This window comes from Trichomonascus vanleenenianus (genome assembly GCF_965637985.1).
Source record: "Trichomonascus vanleenenianus strain CLIB 3782 genome assembly, contig: TRVA0_007S, whole genome shotgun sequence".
NCBI lineage: Eukaryota > Fungi > Ascomycota > Dipodascomycetes > Dipodascales > Trichomonascaceae > Blastobotrys > Blastobotrys vanleenenianus.
In genome coordinates, this window is record NW_027481880.1 from 154,641 (window position 1) to 174,830 (window position 20,190).

At 49.5% G+C, this 20,190-nt stretch overlaps 10 protein-coding genes across 10 annotated transcripts; 6 read left to right on the plus strand and 4 right to left on the minus strand.

The window, feature by feature from the left end:
• Positions 1-1,066: 1,066 nt before the first annotated feature.
• TRVA0_007S01574 (arginine--tRNA ligase) lies at positions 1,067-2,941 on the plus strand (the record flags this gene model as incomplete). Its single annotated transcript, XM_076683237.1, has 1 exon — positions 1,067-2,941. The coding sequence occupies one exon, from the start codon at positions 1,067-1,069 to the stop codon at positions 2,939-2,941; it is 1,875 nt and encodes a 624-aa protein (XP_076542481.1).
• A 66-nt stretch (positions 2,942-3,007) lies between these two features.
• On the minus strand, positions 3,008-6,049 carry PEP5 (tethering complex subunit PEP5; the record flags this gene model as incomplete). Its single annotated transcript, XM_076683238.1, has 3 exons — positions 3,008-5,857; positions 5,909-5,983; positions 6,035-6,049. 3 exons carry the CDS (start codon positions 6,047-6,049, stop codon positions 3,008-3,010), a joined length of 2,940 nt encoding a protein of 979 aa, XP_076542482.1.
• Positions 6,050-6,325: 276 nt separating this feature from the next.
• Positions 6,326-7,011, plus strand: FCF1 (rRNA-processing protein FCF1; the record flags this gene model as incomplete). The annotated part of the gene is made up of 3 exons (XM_076683239.1): positions 6,326-6,396; positions 6,458-6,520; positions 6,573-7,011. 3 exons carry the CDS (start codon positions 6,326-6,328, stop codon positions 7,009-7,011), a joined length of 573 nt encoding a protein of 190 aa, XP_076542483.1.
• Positions 7,012-8,115: 1,104 nt separating this feature from the next.
• On the plus strand, positions 8,116-9,678 carry DCR2 (metallophosphoesterase family protein; the record flags this gene model as incomplete). Its single annotated transcript, XM_076683240.1, has 1 exon — positions 8,116-9,678. One exon carries the CDS (start codon positions 8,116-8,118, stop codon positions 9,676-9,678), a length of 1,563 nt encoding a protein of 520 aa, XP_076542484.1.
• Positions 9,679-10,054: 376 nt separating this feature from the next.
• On the plus strand, positions 10,055-12,121 carry TRVA0_007S01662 (Siz/PIAS RING finger protein; the record flags this gene model as incomplete). The annotated part of the gene is made up of 1 exon (XM_076683241.1): positions 10,055-12,121. The coding sequence occupies one exon, from the start codon at positions 10,055-10,057 to the stop codon at positions 12,119-12,121; it is 2,067 nt and encodes a 688-aa protein (XP_076542485.1).
• Positions 12,122-12,263: 142 nt separating this feature from the next.
• STE14 (protein-S-isoprenylcysteine carboxyl O-methyltransferase) lies at positions 12,264-12,995 on the minus strand (the record flags this gene model as incomplete). Its single annotated transcript, XM_076683242.1, has 1 exon — positions 12,264-12,995. The coding sequence occupies one exon, from the start codon at positions 12,993-12,995 to the stop codon at positions 12,264-12,266; it is 732 nt and encodes a 243-aa protein (XP_076542486.1).
• Positions 12,996-13,147: 152 nt separating this feature from the next.
• Positions 13,148-13,651, plus strand: TRS33 (Trs33p; the record flags this gene model as incomplete). Its single annotated transcript, XM_076683243.1, has 1 exon — positions 13,148-13,651. One exon carries the CDS (start codon positions 13,148-13,150, stop codon positions 13,649-13,651), a length of 504 nt encoding a protein of 167 aa, XP_076542487.1.
• A 513-nt stretch (positions 13,652-14,164) lies between these two features.
• On the minus strand, positions 14,165-14,782 carry OCA1 (protein-tyrosine phosphatase OCA1 family protein; the record flags this gene model as incomplete). The annotated part of the gene is made up of 1 exon (XM_076683244.1): positions 14,165-14,782. One exon carries the CDS (start codon positions 14,780-14,782, stop codon positions 14,165-14,167), a length of 618 nt encoding a protein of 205 aa, XP_076542488.1.
• A 329-nt stretch (positions 14,783-15,111) lies between these two features.
• OST2 (dolichyl-diphosphooligosaccharide-protein glycotransferase) lies at positions 15,112-15,417 on the plus strand (the record flags this gene model as incomplete). The annotated part of the gene is made up of 2 exons (XM_076683245.1): positions 15,112-15,174; positions 15,232-15,417. 2 exons carry the CDS (start codon positions 15,112-15,114, stop codon positions 15,415-15,417), a joined length of 249 nt encoding a protein of 82 aa, XP_076542489.1.
• Positions 15,418-15,967: 550 nt separating this feature from the next.
• On the minus strand, positions 15,968-17,851 carry TRVA0_007S01772 (DUF2264 domain-containing protein; the record flags this gene model as incomplete). The annotated part of the gene is made up of 1 exon (XM_076683246.1): positions 15,968-17,851. The coding sequence occupies one exon, from the start codon at positions 17,849-17,851 to the stop codon at positions 15,968-15,970; it is 1,884 nt and encodes a 627-aa protein (XP_076542490.1).
• Between the last annotated feature and the right edge of the window lie 2,339 nt (positions 17,852-20,190).

Below are 20,190 nucleotides of genomic sequence, written 5' to 3' on the forward strand. Positions count from 1 at the left end.
CCACAATGATTGGCGAACCGTTGCCAACATCGCCTTACACACCGTAGGGGAGTTGCCGGTAGTGAAGGTACAGACACTCTTCGCCTCAAACCCCTTTTTACTAGTGAATCATTGCGTGATCAGTTTGACCCTTAATAGTACGCCAGATCTATTCCTAGTGGTAGTACTTGCAGTATACAATATAATTGACACAGTTTCATGAAAGCTTGTGGGTCATAATAGCGTGTCAATTGTTTCGGCCACTCACTCTCTGATAAAATATAGAGCCTAATTTATGCCATATTCGTATGGTACCACGTGTCTTCGAGGGCCAGCCCTCGAGCTCCCGTGGTTAGAACCATATTGAAACACTCTCCTTTGAGACCGGCGTCCCTGCATATCAGGGGAAATGAGAGGCAAGAACGGCTCTGTAGGTTACACCTCGGGGAACTCTGCTATAATTATCAAACCGAGTCCGGAGTATTCGCACATTACTTATTCTAATTGATCTATGTGTTATCACGTGTCTCCTAGCGATCCGAGTCACCTAGCCCTTTTACTTACAGTTGCCGTTACGGCGTAACAACCCTCTCGGTTACAGAAATCCCAACAGCTCGACAACCCCACAGTTACAGATCCCGTAACAGAAACAATCAAAATCAAAAATACAATGACCGCGGCGTTGCAACTATGTCGATTACTATCCGGACAGCTTTAACGCTGACAGATATTCGTATAACAGATTAGCTAATCTAGGCCTGGCGGCGGACTGGCTAGTAGCAAGCTAGCTACGCAAAGCTCGACAACTTAACGGCTAATTTGTATAACAATAACTCCACATCGCTTAGTCAGGGCTGGGGCAACAACTGACTAAGCGCGGCGCGATGGGGAAAAGTTTCAATTTTCGTTCGATGACTCTTCAACCCTGCAAAACTTTTTTCAGCTAAAGTGGATGCTAAGGAGCCTGGCGACGCGATATCCACTGTTAAAGGCACGCACTACTACTTACCGTCGATTCTGTGTCCCCCTAGCAAAAAGTTTTCGACTCTATTCGAGCATTCCACAGCACAAGCTGCCTAATATTCCAATGACCATGGCTGAGACTGAGCAGTTGGCGCAGAAATTGCAGGCCCTGGGCCTCAACGACACCACGGTGGGCGTGCTCCCCGGGTCTAACCCGGTGCAGAACCCGGTAGACCTGTTCCGATCGTACATCTCGGGCGAATTGTCCAAGATCAGCGGCATTGACCAGGAGGTCATCTTCGCGGCCCTCGAGTTCTCCAACCAGCCCGAGCGGGGCGATTTGGTGCTCCCCGTGCCGCGATTGCGAATCAAGGACAAGAAGGGCGGTGAGCTGGTCGCTCTCGCTAACGAGTGGGTCTCCAAGTTCCCCCAGGACTCGCTGATTGAGAAGGCTGTCGCCAAGGGCCCGTTCATCCAGTTCTTCTTCTCTGGCAGCGTCTTGTACAAGCTCGTTGTGCGAGATATTCTGACCCGAAAGGCCGACTACGGCGCCTCGACCGTAGGCAAGGGCCAGAAGGTTGTCATTGAGTTCAGCTCTCCAAACATCGCCAAGCCGTTCCACGCGGGCCACTTGCGATCTACTATCATTGGTGGTTTCCTGAGCCACTTGCACGAGAAGCTGGGTTACGACGTTGTTTCCCTCAACTATCTCGGTGACTGGGGCAAGCAGTTTGGTATTCTGGCCGTGGGCTACAAGCGATACGGTGACGCTGCGAAGCTTGAGGAGGACCCAATCAACCACCTGTTTGAGGTCTATGTCATGGTTAACAAGGAGATCACCGAGGAGAAAGAGAAGTCCAAGGCCGAGACCGGCACGGAGGAGTCTGCCACCGACGACGAGGCTCGATCCTACTTCAAGAAGATGGAGGACGGCGATGAGGAGGCTCTTGGTCTGTGGAAGAAGTTCCGAGAGCTGTCTATTGAGAAGTACCGAGAGACCTACGGCCGACTGAACATCAGATACGACCAGTACCGAGGCGAGTCTCTGGTGCCGAAGGAGACCATGGAGCTCGCCCAGAAGCAGTTTGCCGAGAAGAACCTCATTACTGACGACAACGGTGCTAAACTCATTGACCTGACGCCATATAGCAAGAAGCTCGGCAAGACCATTGTCCAGAAGCGAGACGGCACCTCTCTGTACCTGACTCGAGATGTCGGCGAGGCTATTGCGCGACACAACGAGTACAAGTTCGACAAGATGATCTACGTCATTGCATCCCAGCAGGACCTGCACACTGCCCAGTTCTTCAAGATCCTCGAGCTTATGGGCTACGAGTGGTCCGAGCGGCTCCAGCATATCAACTTTGGCCTTGTCCTCGGTATGAGTACGCGAAAGGGTACCGTCGTGTTCCTCGACACTATTCTCGAGGAGACCAAGCAGGCTATGCACGAAGTTATGAAGCGAAACGAAGAGAAGTACAAGCAGATCCCAGACCCAGACAAGGTCGCCGACCTTGTGGGTATCGCTGCCGTCGTTATTCAGGACATGCAGTCGAAGCGAATTAACAACTACAACTTCAACTGGAACCGAATGCTCTCGTTCGAGGGTGATACCGGTCCATACCTCCAGTACGCGCACGCCCGATTGCGATCCATGGAGCGAAAGGCTGCTGAGCAGGGCATTGTCCTTGAGTCCCAGGCCGACATTGATAGCATTGATGTCTCCAAGTTGACCGAGCCGATCGCCAAGGAGATGATCCGATGTCTGGTTTCGTATCCTGATGTGCTGCTTATGGCTCTGCGAAATATGGAGCCATCGACTGTTGTCACCTATTTATTCAAGCTCACTCACCTTGTCTCGTCTTGCTACGATGTTTTGTGGGTCGCTGGCCAGGAGAAGGACGTTGCCACTGCCCGACTCGCCCTGTACTCTGCTGCCCGACAGGTTCTCCACAACGGTCTCACCATTGTTGGCCTCACCCCAGTCGACCGAATGTAGAATGCCAGAACTGGTTTGCTGTATATATATTGAATATTATTATTTGTCCTCTCTTCATCTATGACGCTAGACATTGGTTAGTGCTCCGCGGCCGAAGAAATCAGCAACGACTTTATATTTGTGCTCGCTGTCCTTCAAGGCAGCTTCAAACAGGTCAGATCGCTGTGCAGCCTCTTCTTGCGCATCCCGTAGAGCCCGGATCGTCTCAACATCAGAAGAACACTTTGGACATTTGGTGGAACCTTCAGCATGCATGTAATTGAGCTCATTGATTGATGACCCTGCAACGGAATTGGCCAAACATCGCTGGTGATAAGAATGCCTGCAGACAAAGTGCTCAGCTGGGAGATCAAGGGGCAAGTTGCACGACGCGCAAACAGAATATTGAATGACCATTGGATCGTTCATGAGAGAGTTGATTTCCTTAGCCTTCTGCGCCGTTTCTTCCTGGTAGGACTGGGCCAGTCTAGTGTTGTGCTCAATCTCAGTATTCTCGCTGGCAATGAGGTCTAGCAGGAACTTTCGCACTTGGCCCACTTTGACAACCGAGTTGGTACTCAGTTCATGTATTATCTGCAATGGTGCCATTAGGCGCTTTTCTTTGATCTTGGTGAGCACAAAGTTGAACTCTTCCTCCCCGGCTTCTTCCAAAACTTGTGTAGATGAAGTGAAAAAGTTTAGCGCCAGAGGGTAGAGTTCCTTCTGCTGGTCTCCGTATTTATGCAGCACTTCAATGGCGCCCTGCACGTCTCTTGAAGCGACGCAGGAACGGAACATGTCAACCTGGAAACCATCTCGATAAGCAGCGGCCATGAGTTCATTGTCATGGAAGCCAGTCATATGGGTCAGGAGTAGCATGGTGTTCTGATCCATCTTATTGTTTTTGTCGAGGCCCAGTGCCTTTGCTTTTTGCTGCCATTCTCGCTTCTCGTCGTCAGACTGTGCCTTGTTAGCCAAAGTGAGATACATTTCAAACAGAGTAGACACGAGATCAACCCTATTCTTCTCATCCCCCTCAAATCTATCATAGCTTTCTAGGCATGCTTCGAGGAAGATAACAAACTCATTCGGGTGGTCTATGAAGGATGAGAAAATGAGCCGTGGCTTTGGGGGTTGGTAAGTCGGCTCACTTGGAGTACCCGGCGTCAAGCTTTCAGCATTGCCATTCATACCTCCAAATCCACTGGCCATATAGTTGACAAAAGCCCGGTAGCTTTGTAGCACAGGTGCAGCAATTGAATTTTGGTCCGAGGTAAGCCCGCTGCCATTCAAGCTACCATTCACCGAAGGCAGAGAGAGCTCGAGAGGCTTAGGCACATACTTACCAGTGAACATGGTAATCAACAACGCTGTCGTCTCGACTGGGTGTTCGTCCAAGAGCAGTCGAGAATGAGTAATTAGCGTTGTGAGTGCGTTATTGAAGTCAAGCGTTTGAATGTACTTGAGGCAGCTTTTGGAGTCGTGGAGATCTCGAAGCATAATTAGCACAGCGGTATCTGAATCTCCATTGCGCTGTGCCAGGTAGGTAGCGAGCGGATAGTATCCGGCCTGTCGACAGATCTTAATAGCAGTGTCAAAGTCGAATTTTCCTTCCTCGGCGCCGGCCTCCACAAACTTTGTCAACTGTTCAATGTTTTTCAGCTTGGCATAGCTATTGAGAAGAAGCGTGGTGTGCTCTTTTGTCGCATATCCTCTATCATGGAGTGCCTCTAGATAGGCCGTGAGGTTGGAAATGTACTGCGAATCGCGGTATTTGAGGATAACTCGGCTACTTTGAACCGAAGGGCTAATTGCGTTGATGTAATGAACCAGCGATTCGTTGACCTCGCCTTCGTTGTACAGGAAATCGCCGAACTCACTCTCAATGTCGAGGATAGTCTTGTCGTCAGCGTTCTGCTCTTTGGCCAAATGGATGGCAAAGTCATACAAATGGCGCTGCTTTAGTATGTCTAGTCGGGCGGTCAGACTCTTTTCCTTGACGGCATAAAGCACGCCGTCCGATCCAAGGATGTTCAGCTGGCCCCATTGCACGAAGATGCCCTTTAGTCCGTTGGAAATTTGGCCATTGTAGGCGATGTACTTGTTCTCTGTGTCAATGATAATAATTCGGCTAGTGCTGGAGTCTACCAGGGAGCTTAACGCCGAATTTGACGAGGTACCGGTGAGGGATCCCGCAGTGGAGATCACCAAGTACTGTCTGAATGGGAAAATCGACTTCTTTGGCACATCGAACACAAAAGAAACATCCCGCAGCCGGCTTGTATAGTAAGTGATACCGCTGTCCTGAGCCACGATAAGTTTCTGGTTGCTGTCTTGAGCAACGCAGCCCAGTGCCGCTCCACGAGACTTGTCAAGCGTCGACTCCTCCTTACCGGGGTTCCTTCCATGCGTTGGTACAGTGAAAACCTGGCTGACAGAGGTTACAAACAGGGTGATATTATCTCCCTTTTCGTAGAACCCCAGACCTGTAATGGGACTCTGGCTATTATACACGACCCTCTGTCGTGATCCTCGATCGTGGACAATATCGCCCCTTACTATGATCACAGTTCCGTCAGCATATCCGCATCCCAGAATCGAGTAGTCTGAGGAGATTGCAAATGCTGATAGCGGGAAAGTGTTCCTTCCATTGGTGATATTGACCGTCGTGTGGCAATGTGGGGTAGTGGTGCCTTTACTAAACTTCTCCAGATCCCACAGATGAAGCTTTAGAGGCTCGCCCTGCTTCTCACCAATTGTCAAAAGTAGTGATGTTCCTTCCAAATACTTCAATTGGGTAATGCTCCAGGAATCGTCGTACGCCGCAAACTGTTGACGCAGCTCCATGTCCTGCGTGAACTCCTTGACAACGCCATCATTGGTACCAAAGAAAACTGAGCCATTGCGGCCTTGGCGAATTTCCGTTAATTTAGAATCCTGTACATCAATTAGTATGGAGGGACGCGATGATCGGATTTAGCTACTTACTGAAAAGAGTGGAGTCTCTGAAGTCGAGGCCGGATCTCGAATCGCCGTAAGGTCAAAGAAGTTAAACACCCTCCACTATAAGGATTAGTCAGACACACATTCTAGTCCTGCAAGTATTCAACATACCGACGCCAACGACATCTCTTCCTTGGCCGTAGAATCTATCAATAGTCTAACGGTCTTCGCAATGAACGAGGAAGGGGAGGCTAACGCTACCAATGCCGGGTCGTAGTGATTTCAGCCGTACGTCTCCCAATACGTTAATTAAGTAGTTTCTCAATTAACTTATTAAGTTTTGCTGAAATAGATTAAATTAATAGCAATTTATACGCCGCACTTCACGGATCTCCGATGAAATTTCCAGATTTTTTTTATCAGCGAGACGACGAGAGCGTTCTTAGCAGATCAACAGTAACCATGGGAAAGACTAAGAAGACGAGAAAGATAGCTCAGAAGAAGCTGATCAAGAAAAAGACTGATCAGAGACTGTAAGTCTAAGGCATAAAAGACAATATTAAAGATGGATGGGGACTAACCGGGAGGTAATAGGAAAGAGAACCAGGATCAAACGAAGAAGCAGCCAAAGAAGGATGAAGAACTTGTCCAGGAAGTGTAAGTGTCCACATTTAATATTCTGTGATATAAGTTGCTAACTGCTGTAAAGGCCACAGGTTTCGTCGTCTCTGTTCTTCCAGTATAACGAGGCTATCAAACCTCCATACCAAGTGTTGGTGGATACCAATTTCATTAACTTCAGTATTCAGAAAAAGCTCGACCTCGTGAGGGGTATGATGGACACCCTGTATGCGCGATGTATTCCTATTGTCACAGACTGTGTTATGGCGGAATTGGAGAAACTTGGTCCGAAGTATCGAATTGCATTGAGAATGGCTCGAGATCCGAGAATTCAGCGGCTCACTTGCAGCCATAAGGGCACCTACGCCGATGATTGTCTGGTCAGCAGAGTGATGCAGCATAAATGCTACATTGTAGCCACTAATGATGCCGATTTGAAGCGACGAATTAGAAAGGTGCCTGGTATCCCATTGATGAGTGTGGGAGGGCACAAATATGTCATTGAGCGACTTCCGGATGTCTTTTAAAAGTTTTCTTCTGTATTTATTGTAATGATTCCTGCATTAATTCAACGCGATTACCATGGCCACACTTGTATCTTTGTAGACTTTAGAATGGATAATATATGTTCAGTGATTGGTTGGCATACTGTAATACGTTGATTTTACTCAATAGCACTTGAAAAAGCGTTTCAATTGGTAATAAACAAGATACCGGCATGTTGTCCTATTCCCGTGTATGTCTGGTTTTGGTTGCTGGTAGTTCAGCACGGCGAGTCCAAAGCCAATTCATCGATTTTAACTTACGGAACTGAAACAGAAATATACTAATGGCAAAGTCGTAACATATAATTTGATCAAGCTTAATTTGGATCTACCGTACATGAATTATTCTTACATCCGTCAACTACACTGTAAATGACAATCTCGAATGTGGGCGCAGTACCTGGGTAACATGTTGGGATTCAGTAACGTTACACATATTTACGGCTGTCAAAAGCGACAACAGAGTAACCATTGCACTTCCAATTATCCCTTTTATTGTGATTGCTTAAAGCTATAGATACGAAATACCAAAGATAACTATGGAGTTTCCTGGCACCAATACCGTTTTTCGGTAAAGCCAATGGGCTTTCAAAGCATCCGATGCATATAATTCAAAAATTGTACACACTAATGTAGATACAGCCTTCATATTCGCGTTACTGTTTACAGACCTTAGAAGCCAGATTGCCTACCAAGTACTAACCAAGCGTCAATGTTTAGCCAATTGACTTTTGTCCTGCAGGTACGGTAGTATGTTAAGTGTGAGGGGCTATGTATATCGTGTTATATATTGAAAATGGAAATACAACGTTTTAACTTCCATCTAAAATTGAACATAAACATCAGTTAAGCTCCTTGCCGACTATGGTGATGATAACGCGGTATTAACAAGGCGAATTATATTTGGCGACCACATCCCAACCCCGACATACAGCCACTCTCACCCAGGACGAAATGGCGATTCGACTATCAAGGCTATGGTTGCGGCAGATCGCGAAAGTAGCTATAGCTACTATTTTATTGTCACTGCTAGTCCTGGCCAGTGACTTTTACCTTAATTTCCTACCCACAACGTTCCAAACGCACATGCCACTGCATAGGCCCGGATCTGTTGTCGTGGATCTTAAGATCGTTACATGTTCCACCTCGTGGAGCTGCAAAGATATTGAGTCTGACGGGTGGACGAAGATCCCTAAGGATTTGTACCTCACCGGCCGTTGGATCAAGCATGGTTACCTGCTGGGAAAGCGGATAGACGAGCGCGACTTGGAGGATGACGACAAGGTGGTGCTTGATGTGGCCGTGGGTTCGAGCAACAATATCCCCAAGGATGTTATCGAGAGCCTCAAGAAAGAGAAGTACATTAATTCTGCCCAGGACGGGGGGAACGACCACGTCGCAGTTGACATGGACGTCGTAGAGAAGGCTGGATGGAAACGAATAGACGACTCAATGCTGTGGGTGCGGTACGGCAAGTTCAACTCGCGGTCCAGTGTAACTGCTGTGGACGTTCTCTTTGGCCCCGACGCAGTAGAGCCACGTATTAATTGGAAGCTCAAGGAGAACCCGCTCGTGTCGAACTCTGAGGATTTGCCCAAGATCACGGTGCGATACGGGCCCAAGGCTGAGAACCCATCAAAGGTACTCAAGGTGCCCAAGCATGGTAAATTTAAGGTACTTCAGGTTGCAGATTTGCATTTCTCCACGGGTTACGGCAAGTGCGTCGATCCCGTGGGCGTTGACGGTGAGAGCTGCCATGCAGACCGACGCACGCTGGAATTCCTTAACAAAGTGCTGGATAAGGAGGCTCCGGATTTCGTAGTCCTCAGTGGAGACCAGATATACGGCCACGAGGCACCGGATGCCGAAACTGCGCTCCTCAAGGTAGTTGCACCGTTCGTTAAGCGCAAGATTCCCTATGCCATGATCATGGGTAACCATGATGATGAAGGCTCGCTGACACGCAACGAAGTGGTAGAACTGGCCTCAAGGCTCCCGTATTCGCATACCTCTCTTGGTCCTGAGGCCATTGATGGCGTTGGAAACTATGTCCTCACAGTAGAAGGCCCGCAGAGCCACAACCCGGCGTTGACGTTCTATTTCTTGGACTCCCACAAGCGGTTCCCCGACCAGAAGAAGAACTTTGGATACGACCATATCAAAGACTCGCAATTGAAGTTTGTCGAACAGGAGTACCAGCGAGTTAAGCCGATGCAGGAGGAATACTCGCACATCCCTCTCTCGATGGCGTTTATCCACATCCCACTGCCAGAATACCGAAACTCGGGAAACCAGATTGTCGGCAGCTTTAAGGAAGGGAGCACGGCTCCTGTTCACAATTCAGGTGCCCGCGACGTGTTTGCCAAGGTCGGCGTTAGTGTTGTATCCGTCGGGCATGACCATGTAAACGACTTCTGCATGTTCGACGGCGAGAAGGACGGCCATAAGGAAAACATCTGGCTCTGCCACGCTGGGGGAATTGGGGAGGGCGGCTACGGAGGATACGGCGATTTCATCAGACGCACCCGTATCTACGACATAGACACTCAGTCGGCCACCATCAAGACCTACAAGTACATGCATGACGAGCAGATGACTAAGTTCGACGAGCAGGTGCTTGTTTCCGGAGGTAAGCCCACAATTGGTTGACCTCTTTGACCTTCGCAGCCTCATTCTTGGCCTTCGCAGCCTCCTCGGCTAACTCAGGGGGTTAAGCCGCATGAGCCGCACACAGCAAGCGAACTATCGTAACGCATTGCCACCACCGGGCTCCAAGAGCCACCACCCCCAAGGAGCCTGCTGGAAACCTAACTCAGAGCAAGAGAAGAAAGCCAAGATAACTAATCAGGAGAAACAAGAAATAACATATAAACGACTGGTCGATTGAGGCGACTGGTCCTGTCAGTTAGGCGATGTTTGGGAGGAAAGTAGTGAGGACCACAATTTTTTGGATCGATCAACCACCAAATACCGAGAGTCCTGTATAACCGTAGAAAAAAGAAGGATCACATCTAATCATGGCAAGATGGCGTCGGAGCTGATAATGGAGTATGAGAAGACGCTGAAAATCGTAGACACGCTGAAGGTGGCCCAACTTAAGTCGGTGCTTCGCGGAGTGAAGCTGAGCCAGTCGGGGCTCAAGGCCGTGCTCGTGTCGCGACTCAAGGACTACCTGCACAACCTGGTGCGGGCCAAGGACCTGCCCTCGATGAAGCAGGCGCGAACGCTGTGCCAGCAGGAGGTCGACTACGACCGTGTAAGGACGCAGTACTCGCACAGTCCGATGAGCGCAGGAACGACCTACACGAACGAGGTGAACTCGATCAGCCGCCGCCCGAATGCGCCCACGGTCGACCTGTCGCGCCAGAATCCAACAGCAGTTCTCGACGAGCTGTTCCCTCCCCGGGCCACGGGGCAGTACCAGCCGCCGTCGCATCACCACCACCGGCCGAACCAGCTAGACGAGTTCAAGACCTTGGAGGTCAACTTCCGGCCGAGCCCGTTCTACACACTGGTGAGAAAGCTGCATGACTACATGCCGTTTCTACGGAGCAGGTTTTACAATGACCGGCTGACGCTGGCGCGCAATTTTGTGCTGCAGGGGATGGAGCTGGATGCCGTGCTCAATGACACCTATGCCGTGTATCTTGTCTCGACGACCTATGACGAGCTGATTAAGCTACGCTCCTCGGTGGTCCAGTTCCCTCAGACGTTGGATATCCGCGTGAATAACGAGCAGGTTGTGGCGAACACCCGGGGGGTCAAGAACAAGCCTGGATCAACTCTGCCTGCGAACATTACGGAGTATGTGCGGAACGCTTATCTCAACCAGAATAAGACGCGGCATACTGTGGATATAATTGTGGCAAAACCCCAGAGCGACTTTGTAATTGCTGCTTTTCTGGCTAAGCCGGTCCCTGTGGCAGACATTGTGAGCGGAATCCTGGCCCGGCCTATGTTTACGAAGGAGTCGGTGATAAAGCGCATCCAGGAGGATAGCAAGGACGAAGAGATTGAGGCGATGGCGACTTTCCACTCGCTGAGAGATCCAGTGTCGTTTACGCGTATCAAGAACCCCATACGGTCGAGCATGTGCCACCATATTGACTGTTTAGATGCCGAGACGTTCATCATGCTGCAGTTGCAGGCCCCGACTTGGATCTGCTCTATTTGTAACAAGCAGATCGAGTATCCGACGCTGGCGCTGGACGGATACATCAAGGACATTCTCGAGAAGACGGACGAGGATGTGACAGAGGTGGAGATCCATCCTGACGGCAGCTGGGCGCCGCCCAAGGAGGTCAAGGGAGAGGAAGATTACAGCGACAGCGATGAAGATATGTTCAAGCCGCCCCAACGTCACCCTCAGGGTAGCGGCAGATCAATGGCTGAACCGATTGTAGTAGACTTGATTGATGACGACGACGAAGAAGAAGAAGAGCAGGAAGAAGCAGCAGCAGAAGAAGAAGAAGGGCAGACCCAAAACGCAGCTACAGTGGCTAATGGACACCAAAATGCGACTGGTACTACTAATACTAACGACGGCAACAATGCTAATAACGACGCAATGAATTACGACCATACGACAACAACTACGACAATTAATAACCGAGCAGCAAATAGTCCATACAATTACGAATCGCTTGCTAACTTTGACTTTGGGGATTCGATTCTTACCCTACCGCGAGGAGACGGGTCGGGCAACACTGCGAACCACCGCCGGTCCTTTGCTACGAGCTGGCAGTATTCGCCAGTGGCTAGCGAGAGCAACAATGGGTTAATGGACGCTGGTCAGGATACTCCTTCTGTCAACAGAACCAGTTCTATACCGAACGGACTGAATGGATCAAATGGATCAAATGGACAGTCTACTAATAGTACTGCGCCGGTAGTTGCTTCTCCGGCCACCGCAGCGAACCCGACGGCCAATCTGCAAATTTCCCACAAGGACAACCAGTCTGCATATGTCCAGCCAGGGAGACAGTTGCATGCCAACAAGGCCCCGACGACGAGTTTCAGCCATAATGCGAGCGGTACTACGGGTAACAGTCCCGAGGTGATTGATCTCACTCTGAGCGACGATGATGACTGATGATACAAAAATTAATAAGCATTTCTATTAAAATCGGGGATAAGATGTGAATAGGAGGAGAACTGAAAGATGGAGAAAGAATGGATACTGGAGGCGATGGAGATGGAATGAGTGATGGAGAAGAAGAAGAAGGCGATGAAGATTAAGGGATGAAGGGAATTCGAGTAGGAGTATCTCGCCTATACCTCGTATACTTTTCGCCAAAGAAGAGCACTAACGTTCGCTCTTCGTCCTGGATACGATGGTTAAAAAAGTTCCACAGCACATAGGCGAATGCACCAAACGAGAGCGGATTCAGCATAAACATCTGCAGCCCCAGGGCCCAATAGAAGAATCCGGTGTACGACGGGTGTCGCGCAAACCGGTAGACTCCGCTTGTCACCAATTGATGCTCTGGCTCTTTTTCTCGGGAAATGACATGGGAGAAGTTCGACGACGCATGGATCATGGCCGCAGACCGCATGAACTGGCCGAACAGCGCTAGGGCCAGCCCCGCGGCCGAAATAGAATTGAACGCCGTCATGCTCTCAGGCAGGATCATGTACTCTACGATAGACTCGGCAAACGCACAGGCATGTGCCAGATTGTACGCGCTGCCATTGTTGAGCAGAAATGAGTCGGCGGACAGCTTCCCCGGGTTGTACCTGGCCGTAATGTAGAACTCGAGGAAGTGGAATACTGCTAAGAGCGCTACGTAAATGGGCAGCTGCACTCGGAGGTACCAAAACCCGAAGAGACTTGCTCCGAACACTGCACCCAGTCCTGCCGAGATACACGCAACATCCGCTACAGCCCTGTTGGCCTCAAGCCTGGAGGCAGGGCTAGGGCTACGGCTCGGGCTCGGGGTTTGCCTCTCTTCTGTCTCTTCGTTCATCCCCAGCTACGGTCTCCGTCGATATCGTGAAAAGTGGAAAGGGGTCGTCGGTGATCCCAACGGCGGACAAAATATATATATGTCCTCACCAAACACCCGCATATCAAAAGCGTCCTCATTTTGTTTAGTTTGGGGAGGCAGCAGCAGAGCACATGGAGACTCAGACGACGGTCAGCGCCGCAGCGCTAGATCTGCTGCTCATTGAGATGGTGCCCCTGGCTGAGTCGGTAGCGGCCCAGCTGGGGACCGCCGAATCGGACGACGTGTACTTCCGCGTCGAAGGGTACGGGTACCGCGCTGGACGGGGGCTCGCCGAGGTGTTTACAAGAGACCGGGCCCGGCTAGGCGACCCGCTGGACGTGATGAAGTTTATCTGTAAAGAGCTGTGGGTTGTGCTGTATCGCAAGCAGATTGACAACTTGAAGACAAACCACCGGGGCACCTATGTGCTGATTGATAACAACTTCAAGTACTGTCAGAGAATGGCGACGGAGTCGCAGTCCACGACACTGGCGAGGGCCACGCCGTATCTGTGGTTCCCGATGGGGCTCATTAGAGGGGTGCTGGCGGGCCTTGGCATCGAGGCGACCGTTTCGTTCGACACTAACCAACTACCGGGCGTTTCGTTTAACGTCCAGACTAGCAGGGGCGAGTAGCCTTGTATATTGTAATAAAAGTCTTGCATTTAACTTGGGGGCCAGCCCCCAAACCCCCGTAGCTCCGCTTCGCGGAGATCATTGATCACTACAATATCTCCGCGGAGCGGAGCCACAGGGGGGTTTGGGGGGACTGGTCCCCCCAATTGCTCGCAGGAAAGGTTACTCACATTGGATCAGTATTCTAGTGTACTATGTCGACTATCATACCTGTATACTGAGAGGCTGAAGAGTCTTAACTACTGGGCGTGCATACTCGCGGTGCAAGTTGGCTTCTAATTCATAGGCTGTTCTGATTAGCCGGCTTCCGTTCGTTAGTTAAATCGTATATGTAGAGTGGTCTGTATGACTTGGGCAGGTACCATCGAGAGTTCGCACCATAATCACTTCCGGTACCCTGGCAAGCGATGCCCCAGTTCTATCACCGGATATGCTTCAACATGTCACCAACTCTATCCTCTATATAGACAGAGCATGCACACTCATACAATTGCCAAATATGCCCGTTCAATCTCAACTCTTCTCTTCCTCCTCTTTGGTATTACTATTCGGCGAATCGGGCCCATCCGACACCTGTTTCCGTATAACCCCGCAGAAAGATTCCTTATGAAGCCACGACGGCGCCCTGTCCTCATCAATTACAACCGACTTGGTATCAAATGCCTCGATATGCAGCTCAATCAACACCCTGCCTCCCCTCGACCCAGCAAACCGTCGATACTCGTCAGATATCGACGCCAAATTCCATCCCTGCAGTCTTCGAAGGCACCCAATAACAGTACCGCTTCTGTGTCGTCCCATACCACAGCACACCAGCAAAGGATACGACTCCTTCTTCATGATGATGTCCAGAGCTGCCAGGATCGACGACTCGGTCAATTGGTCCCACGGGTTTGATCCCTCTGTCACCAGCCCCAAATGATGGAACGTGATCTCATGGTCGTCTGCGAAGGCCAAAAACCGGTCCGACGGGTCCTCTACCGCCAGCCATAAGATGGTTTTGAGCCCGAGCTCCTCGAGGAACGGGAAGTTGATGGGCGCAGGCTGCCCCGAGCGGTACAAACCCCGTTCTACCGGCGCGAAATTCAGCGGTGGCACGACCCGCGTAGTCGGAGGACGTTTCAGTTCCATATGGATTAACTAGGCTTTCGTGCTTTAAACAAGCAAGGGAACAAATCTATCGCAAATTCGGTGATTTTAAAACCGTCCTCGAGTGCACTCAGCTGGAGGCCCTCTTGAAGAGGGCGGCTGCGCGCGCCCGGGGGATGGGGACCCAAAAGTCGCCAAATCACCACCTTCCTAAAGAGGCCCCTCGACACCGATTAAACACCTCTTAAAGACGGCTACTTATAATGAAGAAATCGTCTTCCGGAAGTGGCAGTACGGCCGACATAGGTAGCCAGCTATGGTCCACCTATCTGCAGTCGGCTACTCCCCGGGTGAGGCTAATTGACGGGTTCATGGTCTTTTTGGTTGCCCTGGGGGTGCTCCAATTCGTGTTTTGCCTGCTTGTGGGCACATTTGTAAGTTGTTCTGTTCATTTGGACTCTTGTGATGATTGCTGACTCAATTGTATTAAGCCGTTTAATGCCTTCCTAGGCGGGTTCGCTTCCACGGTGGGCCAGTTTGTTTTGACTGCGGCGTTGCGAGTCCAGTACCTTGCTTCAGAGGGCGAGTTCCCGAAAGTATCGCCAGAGCGGGCGTTTGGCGATTACATTTTTGGGAGTCTCATCCTCCATTTCATTGTTTATCACTTCATTAACTAGTGTTGTTTATATTTAACTTACTTTGCATGATGCACTTTGATGGTTTCGCTTTAGAATGTCAGGCCATTGCTAACCAATCGTTTGACTATGCTACATAGTACTGTAGGACTGTAGACACTTGCTGTTATTAACCATATTATATTTGATGTCAAGTGACCATGGCTTTTTTATTGTATTTGATGTCAGTTATCCATTTCTATCTAGGGATGATGATGCCAATTCTACACTCATTTTCGCTTTAGAATGTCCGGCCATTGCTAACTAATTGTTGGACTATGCTACATTGGACTGTAGGAGACTGTAGACACTTGCTGTTATTAACCATATTATATTTGATGTCAAGTGTCCATGGCTTTTTTATTGTATTTGATGTCAGTTGTCCATTTCTAACTAGGGACGATGATGTCAATTGTACATTCGTTTTCTACTCGGTATACTCTATATAACGGTAAAGCCAATTGTGAATAATCGACAAAGGTTAGTATGATATCAATCAATTTATGCCATTTTAAGATACCGGTATACTTAATTGCTTAACTAGTTAGTAGTTTTATTTGTAGATGCCAACAACGTCGCTCTTGGCCTCAATGTCCTTGAGCTGCTCCAATGTAGGAGCCTTGGGTGGAGAAGCCAAAGCCTTCTTGGTCTCCTCAACCTTAACATTAGCCAAGAACGCCGCAGCAAGAACAGTGGTCTTGTTGGCCGGCACTCGGGCCCTGATCTGCGGAAGAACCGTCTTGGAGTTCATGATGTTGGTGTTGCCGTCTGTCCTCTGGATTCTCACCGCTCGCGAAACCGACGAAAGGCTCAGCGCGACAATAGCGGAGTAGTCATCGGCAGTCTCAATAACCACCGAGGAGTTGTCCTTAGCAATCTTGGAGTCAGCCCAATCCTGCGGAAGACTGCCCGGAATGGCAAATCCACCTTCAATCGTCGATAGTTCTCGAGCGGAGTCAATGACATGGACAGCAACATACCACTGGCCCTCTGGGTACAAGTACGTCTTGACAGTGACGTCGCTCCATGGCTTCCAAGTCGTGACCAAAGTGCTGCCATTGATTCGACACTCTTTGTAGCCTTCTCTGACCCGGTAGTGGTCGTCGTCGTCACTGAGACTCAGCATGTTGCTGAACACGCCCTGGTCAAAGTGGCGGTAGTCAGACTCGACGCTAAAGCCGTATCGTGTAGAGTAGGCGAGCTTGCAGTACTTCTCCGCAGAGTGTCGCATGAACGGATTTATAGAACCGCCAGTAAGGACAACAGTATTGGTCCCATGTACATGGTTGAAGATAAAACCTGGCACTGGATCTGCAATGGTCTGACCAGCTCGATCAAGCGCAGTCTCCTGGGCCTGCCAGAACGGATGCGACTCCGGCAGTGCCAGTGGCAGGAATGCCTTCATAGACCAATACGGGGAGTCAGACGAGTTGTAAGACTCAGACATGAAGGTGTTTGGATAGGCGTAGCCAACCGACAAGACGCCATCATCTCGCCTCGACACAGGCTGCTGCGACCACCATCGCAGGTGCCGCATGTAAAGGCCCTTCACCTCACCCCATGGCAGCATAGGCTCGCCGGAGAACGCGACAGCTCCCCAGAAAGAAGCACAGGCAAATCGGTAGGTCAAACTTCGGCCGTACGGCAGCACAGATCCGTTGTCGTCGAACCACTCCCTGAAGCGCGGGGCAAACAGGCGCGCTCGTTCCTTGAACTTGGGGCTCAGCTCGGACTTAGGGTACCGCTGGGCATAAATAAGAGCGTAGAAATGCAGGGCAAAGCCATTGTAGTGGTCAATGGATCGCTCACTCATGGTATCCAGCATACCGTCTCGGTAATATCCATCGGCGACATACAGGTTACTGAGCTTCTCAAGGTAGTCAGTAGTCAGCTTCCTGTCAAATGGTACCCCGACAGTTTCAAGGGCCATGTCGACCAAAACTCTGAAGAACATCCAGTTGTTGGTGTGGAATTCAAGGTCTCGTCCGGTAACGAGGAACTGGGCCACGTTCTTCTTCGCCGTTTCGCTCAATGGCTCCCACATGTGCTCCGGAAGAAACGCCAGGGCGAATCCAAGAGCAGCCATCTCGACCTGCTGCTGGGTAGTGGCGGTAATTGGGCCCCAGTAGTGCGGGTGCTCCGGATCGCATCCGTTGGCAAGACCCTTTCGGTAAAGGTCCCAGTGGGCGAACTTGTGCCCGCCAAGAACGTAGGGAACAATTCCCCACAGTGGTCGGGCGTAGCCTTCAAGGCTGATGGCCTTTCGGTCAAAGTGAGCAGCACTGAGGTCGTACAGCACTTCGGCGCCCGAGTCGGAGAAACCTTTGAGCATTGGCTCGAAGAGCTTCTCAAAGGCAGAAGCAACGTCGGCTCTGGACTCGAGCTTGGCGCCACCCATTGGATTAAAGTGTTCGATTCCCACTTCCTGCAAGGTCATTGTGATGGATTCTTTTCGGTTGGATTCTATTCTCTCATTCTCAGGGACAAAATGGCCTTAAATAGTCCCTCCCGTAGTGCATACGGTCGCGGGGTAGGGGTGTGGGGGGGGGGGACGGACCTGCCGGAGTTCGGACCTCTTCTTACGCCGCCGCGCCGTTTGACGACGCACCCCGCTGATGGAGATCTCGGAGATTCGTGGGCATGCCGCTCAGCTATATTTCAAATCGATATTAGGATCCTCTTTAGCGTATCGGATGGCAGATATTTCCGAAGCGCCGAATAAGATGGGGGTTTAAATTAGGCCCTCGCAATGTGGAGTCCGGAGAAATTGACCGTACTTTTAGACGACCGAAATAAGACTGGTTTTCCACCATTCAGCCAGAGATGTTAAAAAAATTGGCATAAGTTTATTGGTCCCGGCAGTCCCTATACAGCGGCAAAGTGATAACTGCAAGCTTTAATGAATTCACTACAGTACCGGTACAAGGTGCTTCGGAGGCATATTTTACCGGTAGAATATCTAGCAATTAAAAAAAAAATTAAAAAAACGGGACACTAGCAACCACCCTTAATGTACTGTTAATAGGTAGTGCAAACGTTCTCCTATTTTCTAACTAGTGCGCTTCCCCCTAGTAGAAGCTAGACTGTGATAGTAGACGCTATCTCGTCAATTGAGGGACTCAAGCCCAGTATGATACGAACTACATGTTCTCTTGAATATGAATTACCGTTTTCATTACCCTTAATAAATATATAGAAATATATCTGTTAGGACATATCTAACAATGGTAAACAAAACTTCGGCCAACCCAGCCGAGGGCTGAGCCGTAGCAGGATGTAGCCAGGCGGTACCTGAAATACAGTGTATTTCTCAGGGGAAAAATGCGAGACATGCAGCTGCTCCACAGAGATTGCGCCGAATGAGGCTTATCAGGGGTATATATACGGAGTTACGACAGTACACTACAATGTACTGTAGAATAGTGCGTTCCAAAGAACAATTATTCGGACCCTTTCACGCCCTTGTACACCTCATTGGAGGAAGATCCGACAGGACATGCAGGAAATTATTCTTGTCACAATGGACCTCGTCATATCACTGATAAATGGAAGAATATTTCTTGGTTTTGAATAACCTCGTTCCAAAATATGGATATTTGATATTGGCAACAATTCGCCCAGAACGATAGATATTTCCGGCTTAGAATCATTGCAAAATATTTTTGAAATATATTTACACCTATGTTGCCATTCGATTATCCATTTAATAGTGTATACGTGAGGCATAGGAGGGAATACACCTAGTAAGTGCGAATATGCTAGGGAAACAGGACAAAATTGACACCAATACTTACAATGCTAAGTCTGCAGTGGTATATGACCACAATTTAACTATTAGTTCATATAACAGAAATTGGGTTCGCCGTAAATGGAACTGGACGCCCAGGAATGTTCCAAAGTTGATTTTGCCAAAGCAGCTCGCATCGGTCTTTTGCTTGTGTCTTGGAATGTTCACGTTCCTCGTACGACGTAGCGACTACGTACTCTTTAGCTACTGAGCAGGAGGATGAATTGGCGGAATGACGCTGGAAGAGGACCTCGATATTTTTATCTACCCTAGCTATGATAAGAAGACGCTTAAAAGCGAGAAGCCGTACATCCCTGACTGTTTCACGGTCGAGTCTTCGAGCAAACGTCTAAAAAAACAGCTACCAGTCACATATTGTATACTTCTAGCCCTAGTTAAAGGAGAGCTCGACGTTATCTGCTTATCAATTGGCCAGGAGGGTTTTAACATAGATGCATTGCGGAAAGTCCCCATGTGCCAGATGCTCCTAGACTCCTACGCCACAACGGCAAGTATGAAAGTTCACCAATATCTCACGTCGATTGGTTATTTCGACTCATTGAACGACATGTACCCTACGGCAGAAGTGGCCAAACAGGTAGCGGCAAAGTTCCCCGCATGCCCCCCGGGAGTCGCATTCCCTGGCCTCATGAAAATTCAGACAAACGTCAGGCCAGAGATGGAGGAGTACTTCCAGGCATGCTATAGAATCGTCCTGGGTAGGCCGCAGCAGAAGTGTAGGTTTGTATATGAGGAACTGTTTAGGGAGAAGAAAAAGCTCAGGAAGAAGATGCTCTCTCTTCTTGCAAAGTATCCAGGGGAGCCCTCTGCTATTCCACTTACTGGTACTTTTTAAAGGAGTGCGATTAACAGGTTACAGAATACAATTATACTATAATACATGTCAGCGAATGCAGTTAAATTCTTAACAGCAATGCTCGACACGTAATACCGGTATAATGCCGGTTATGAATGTCATCTACTGTAGG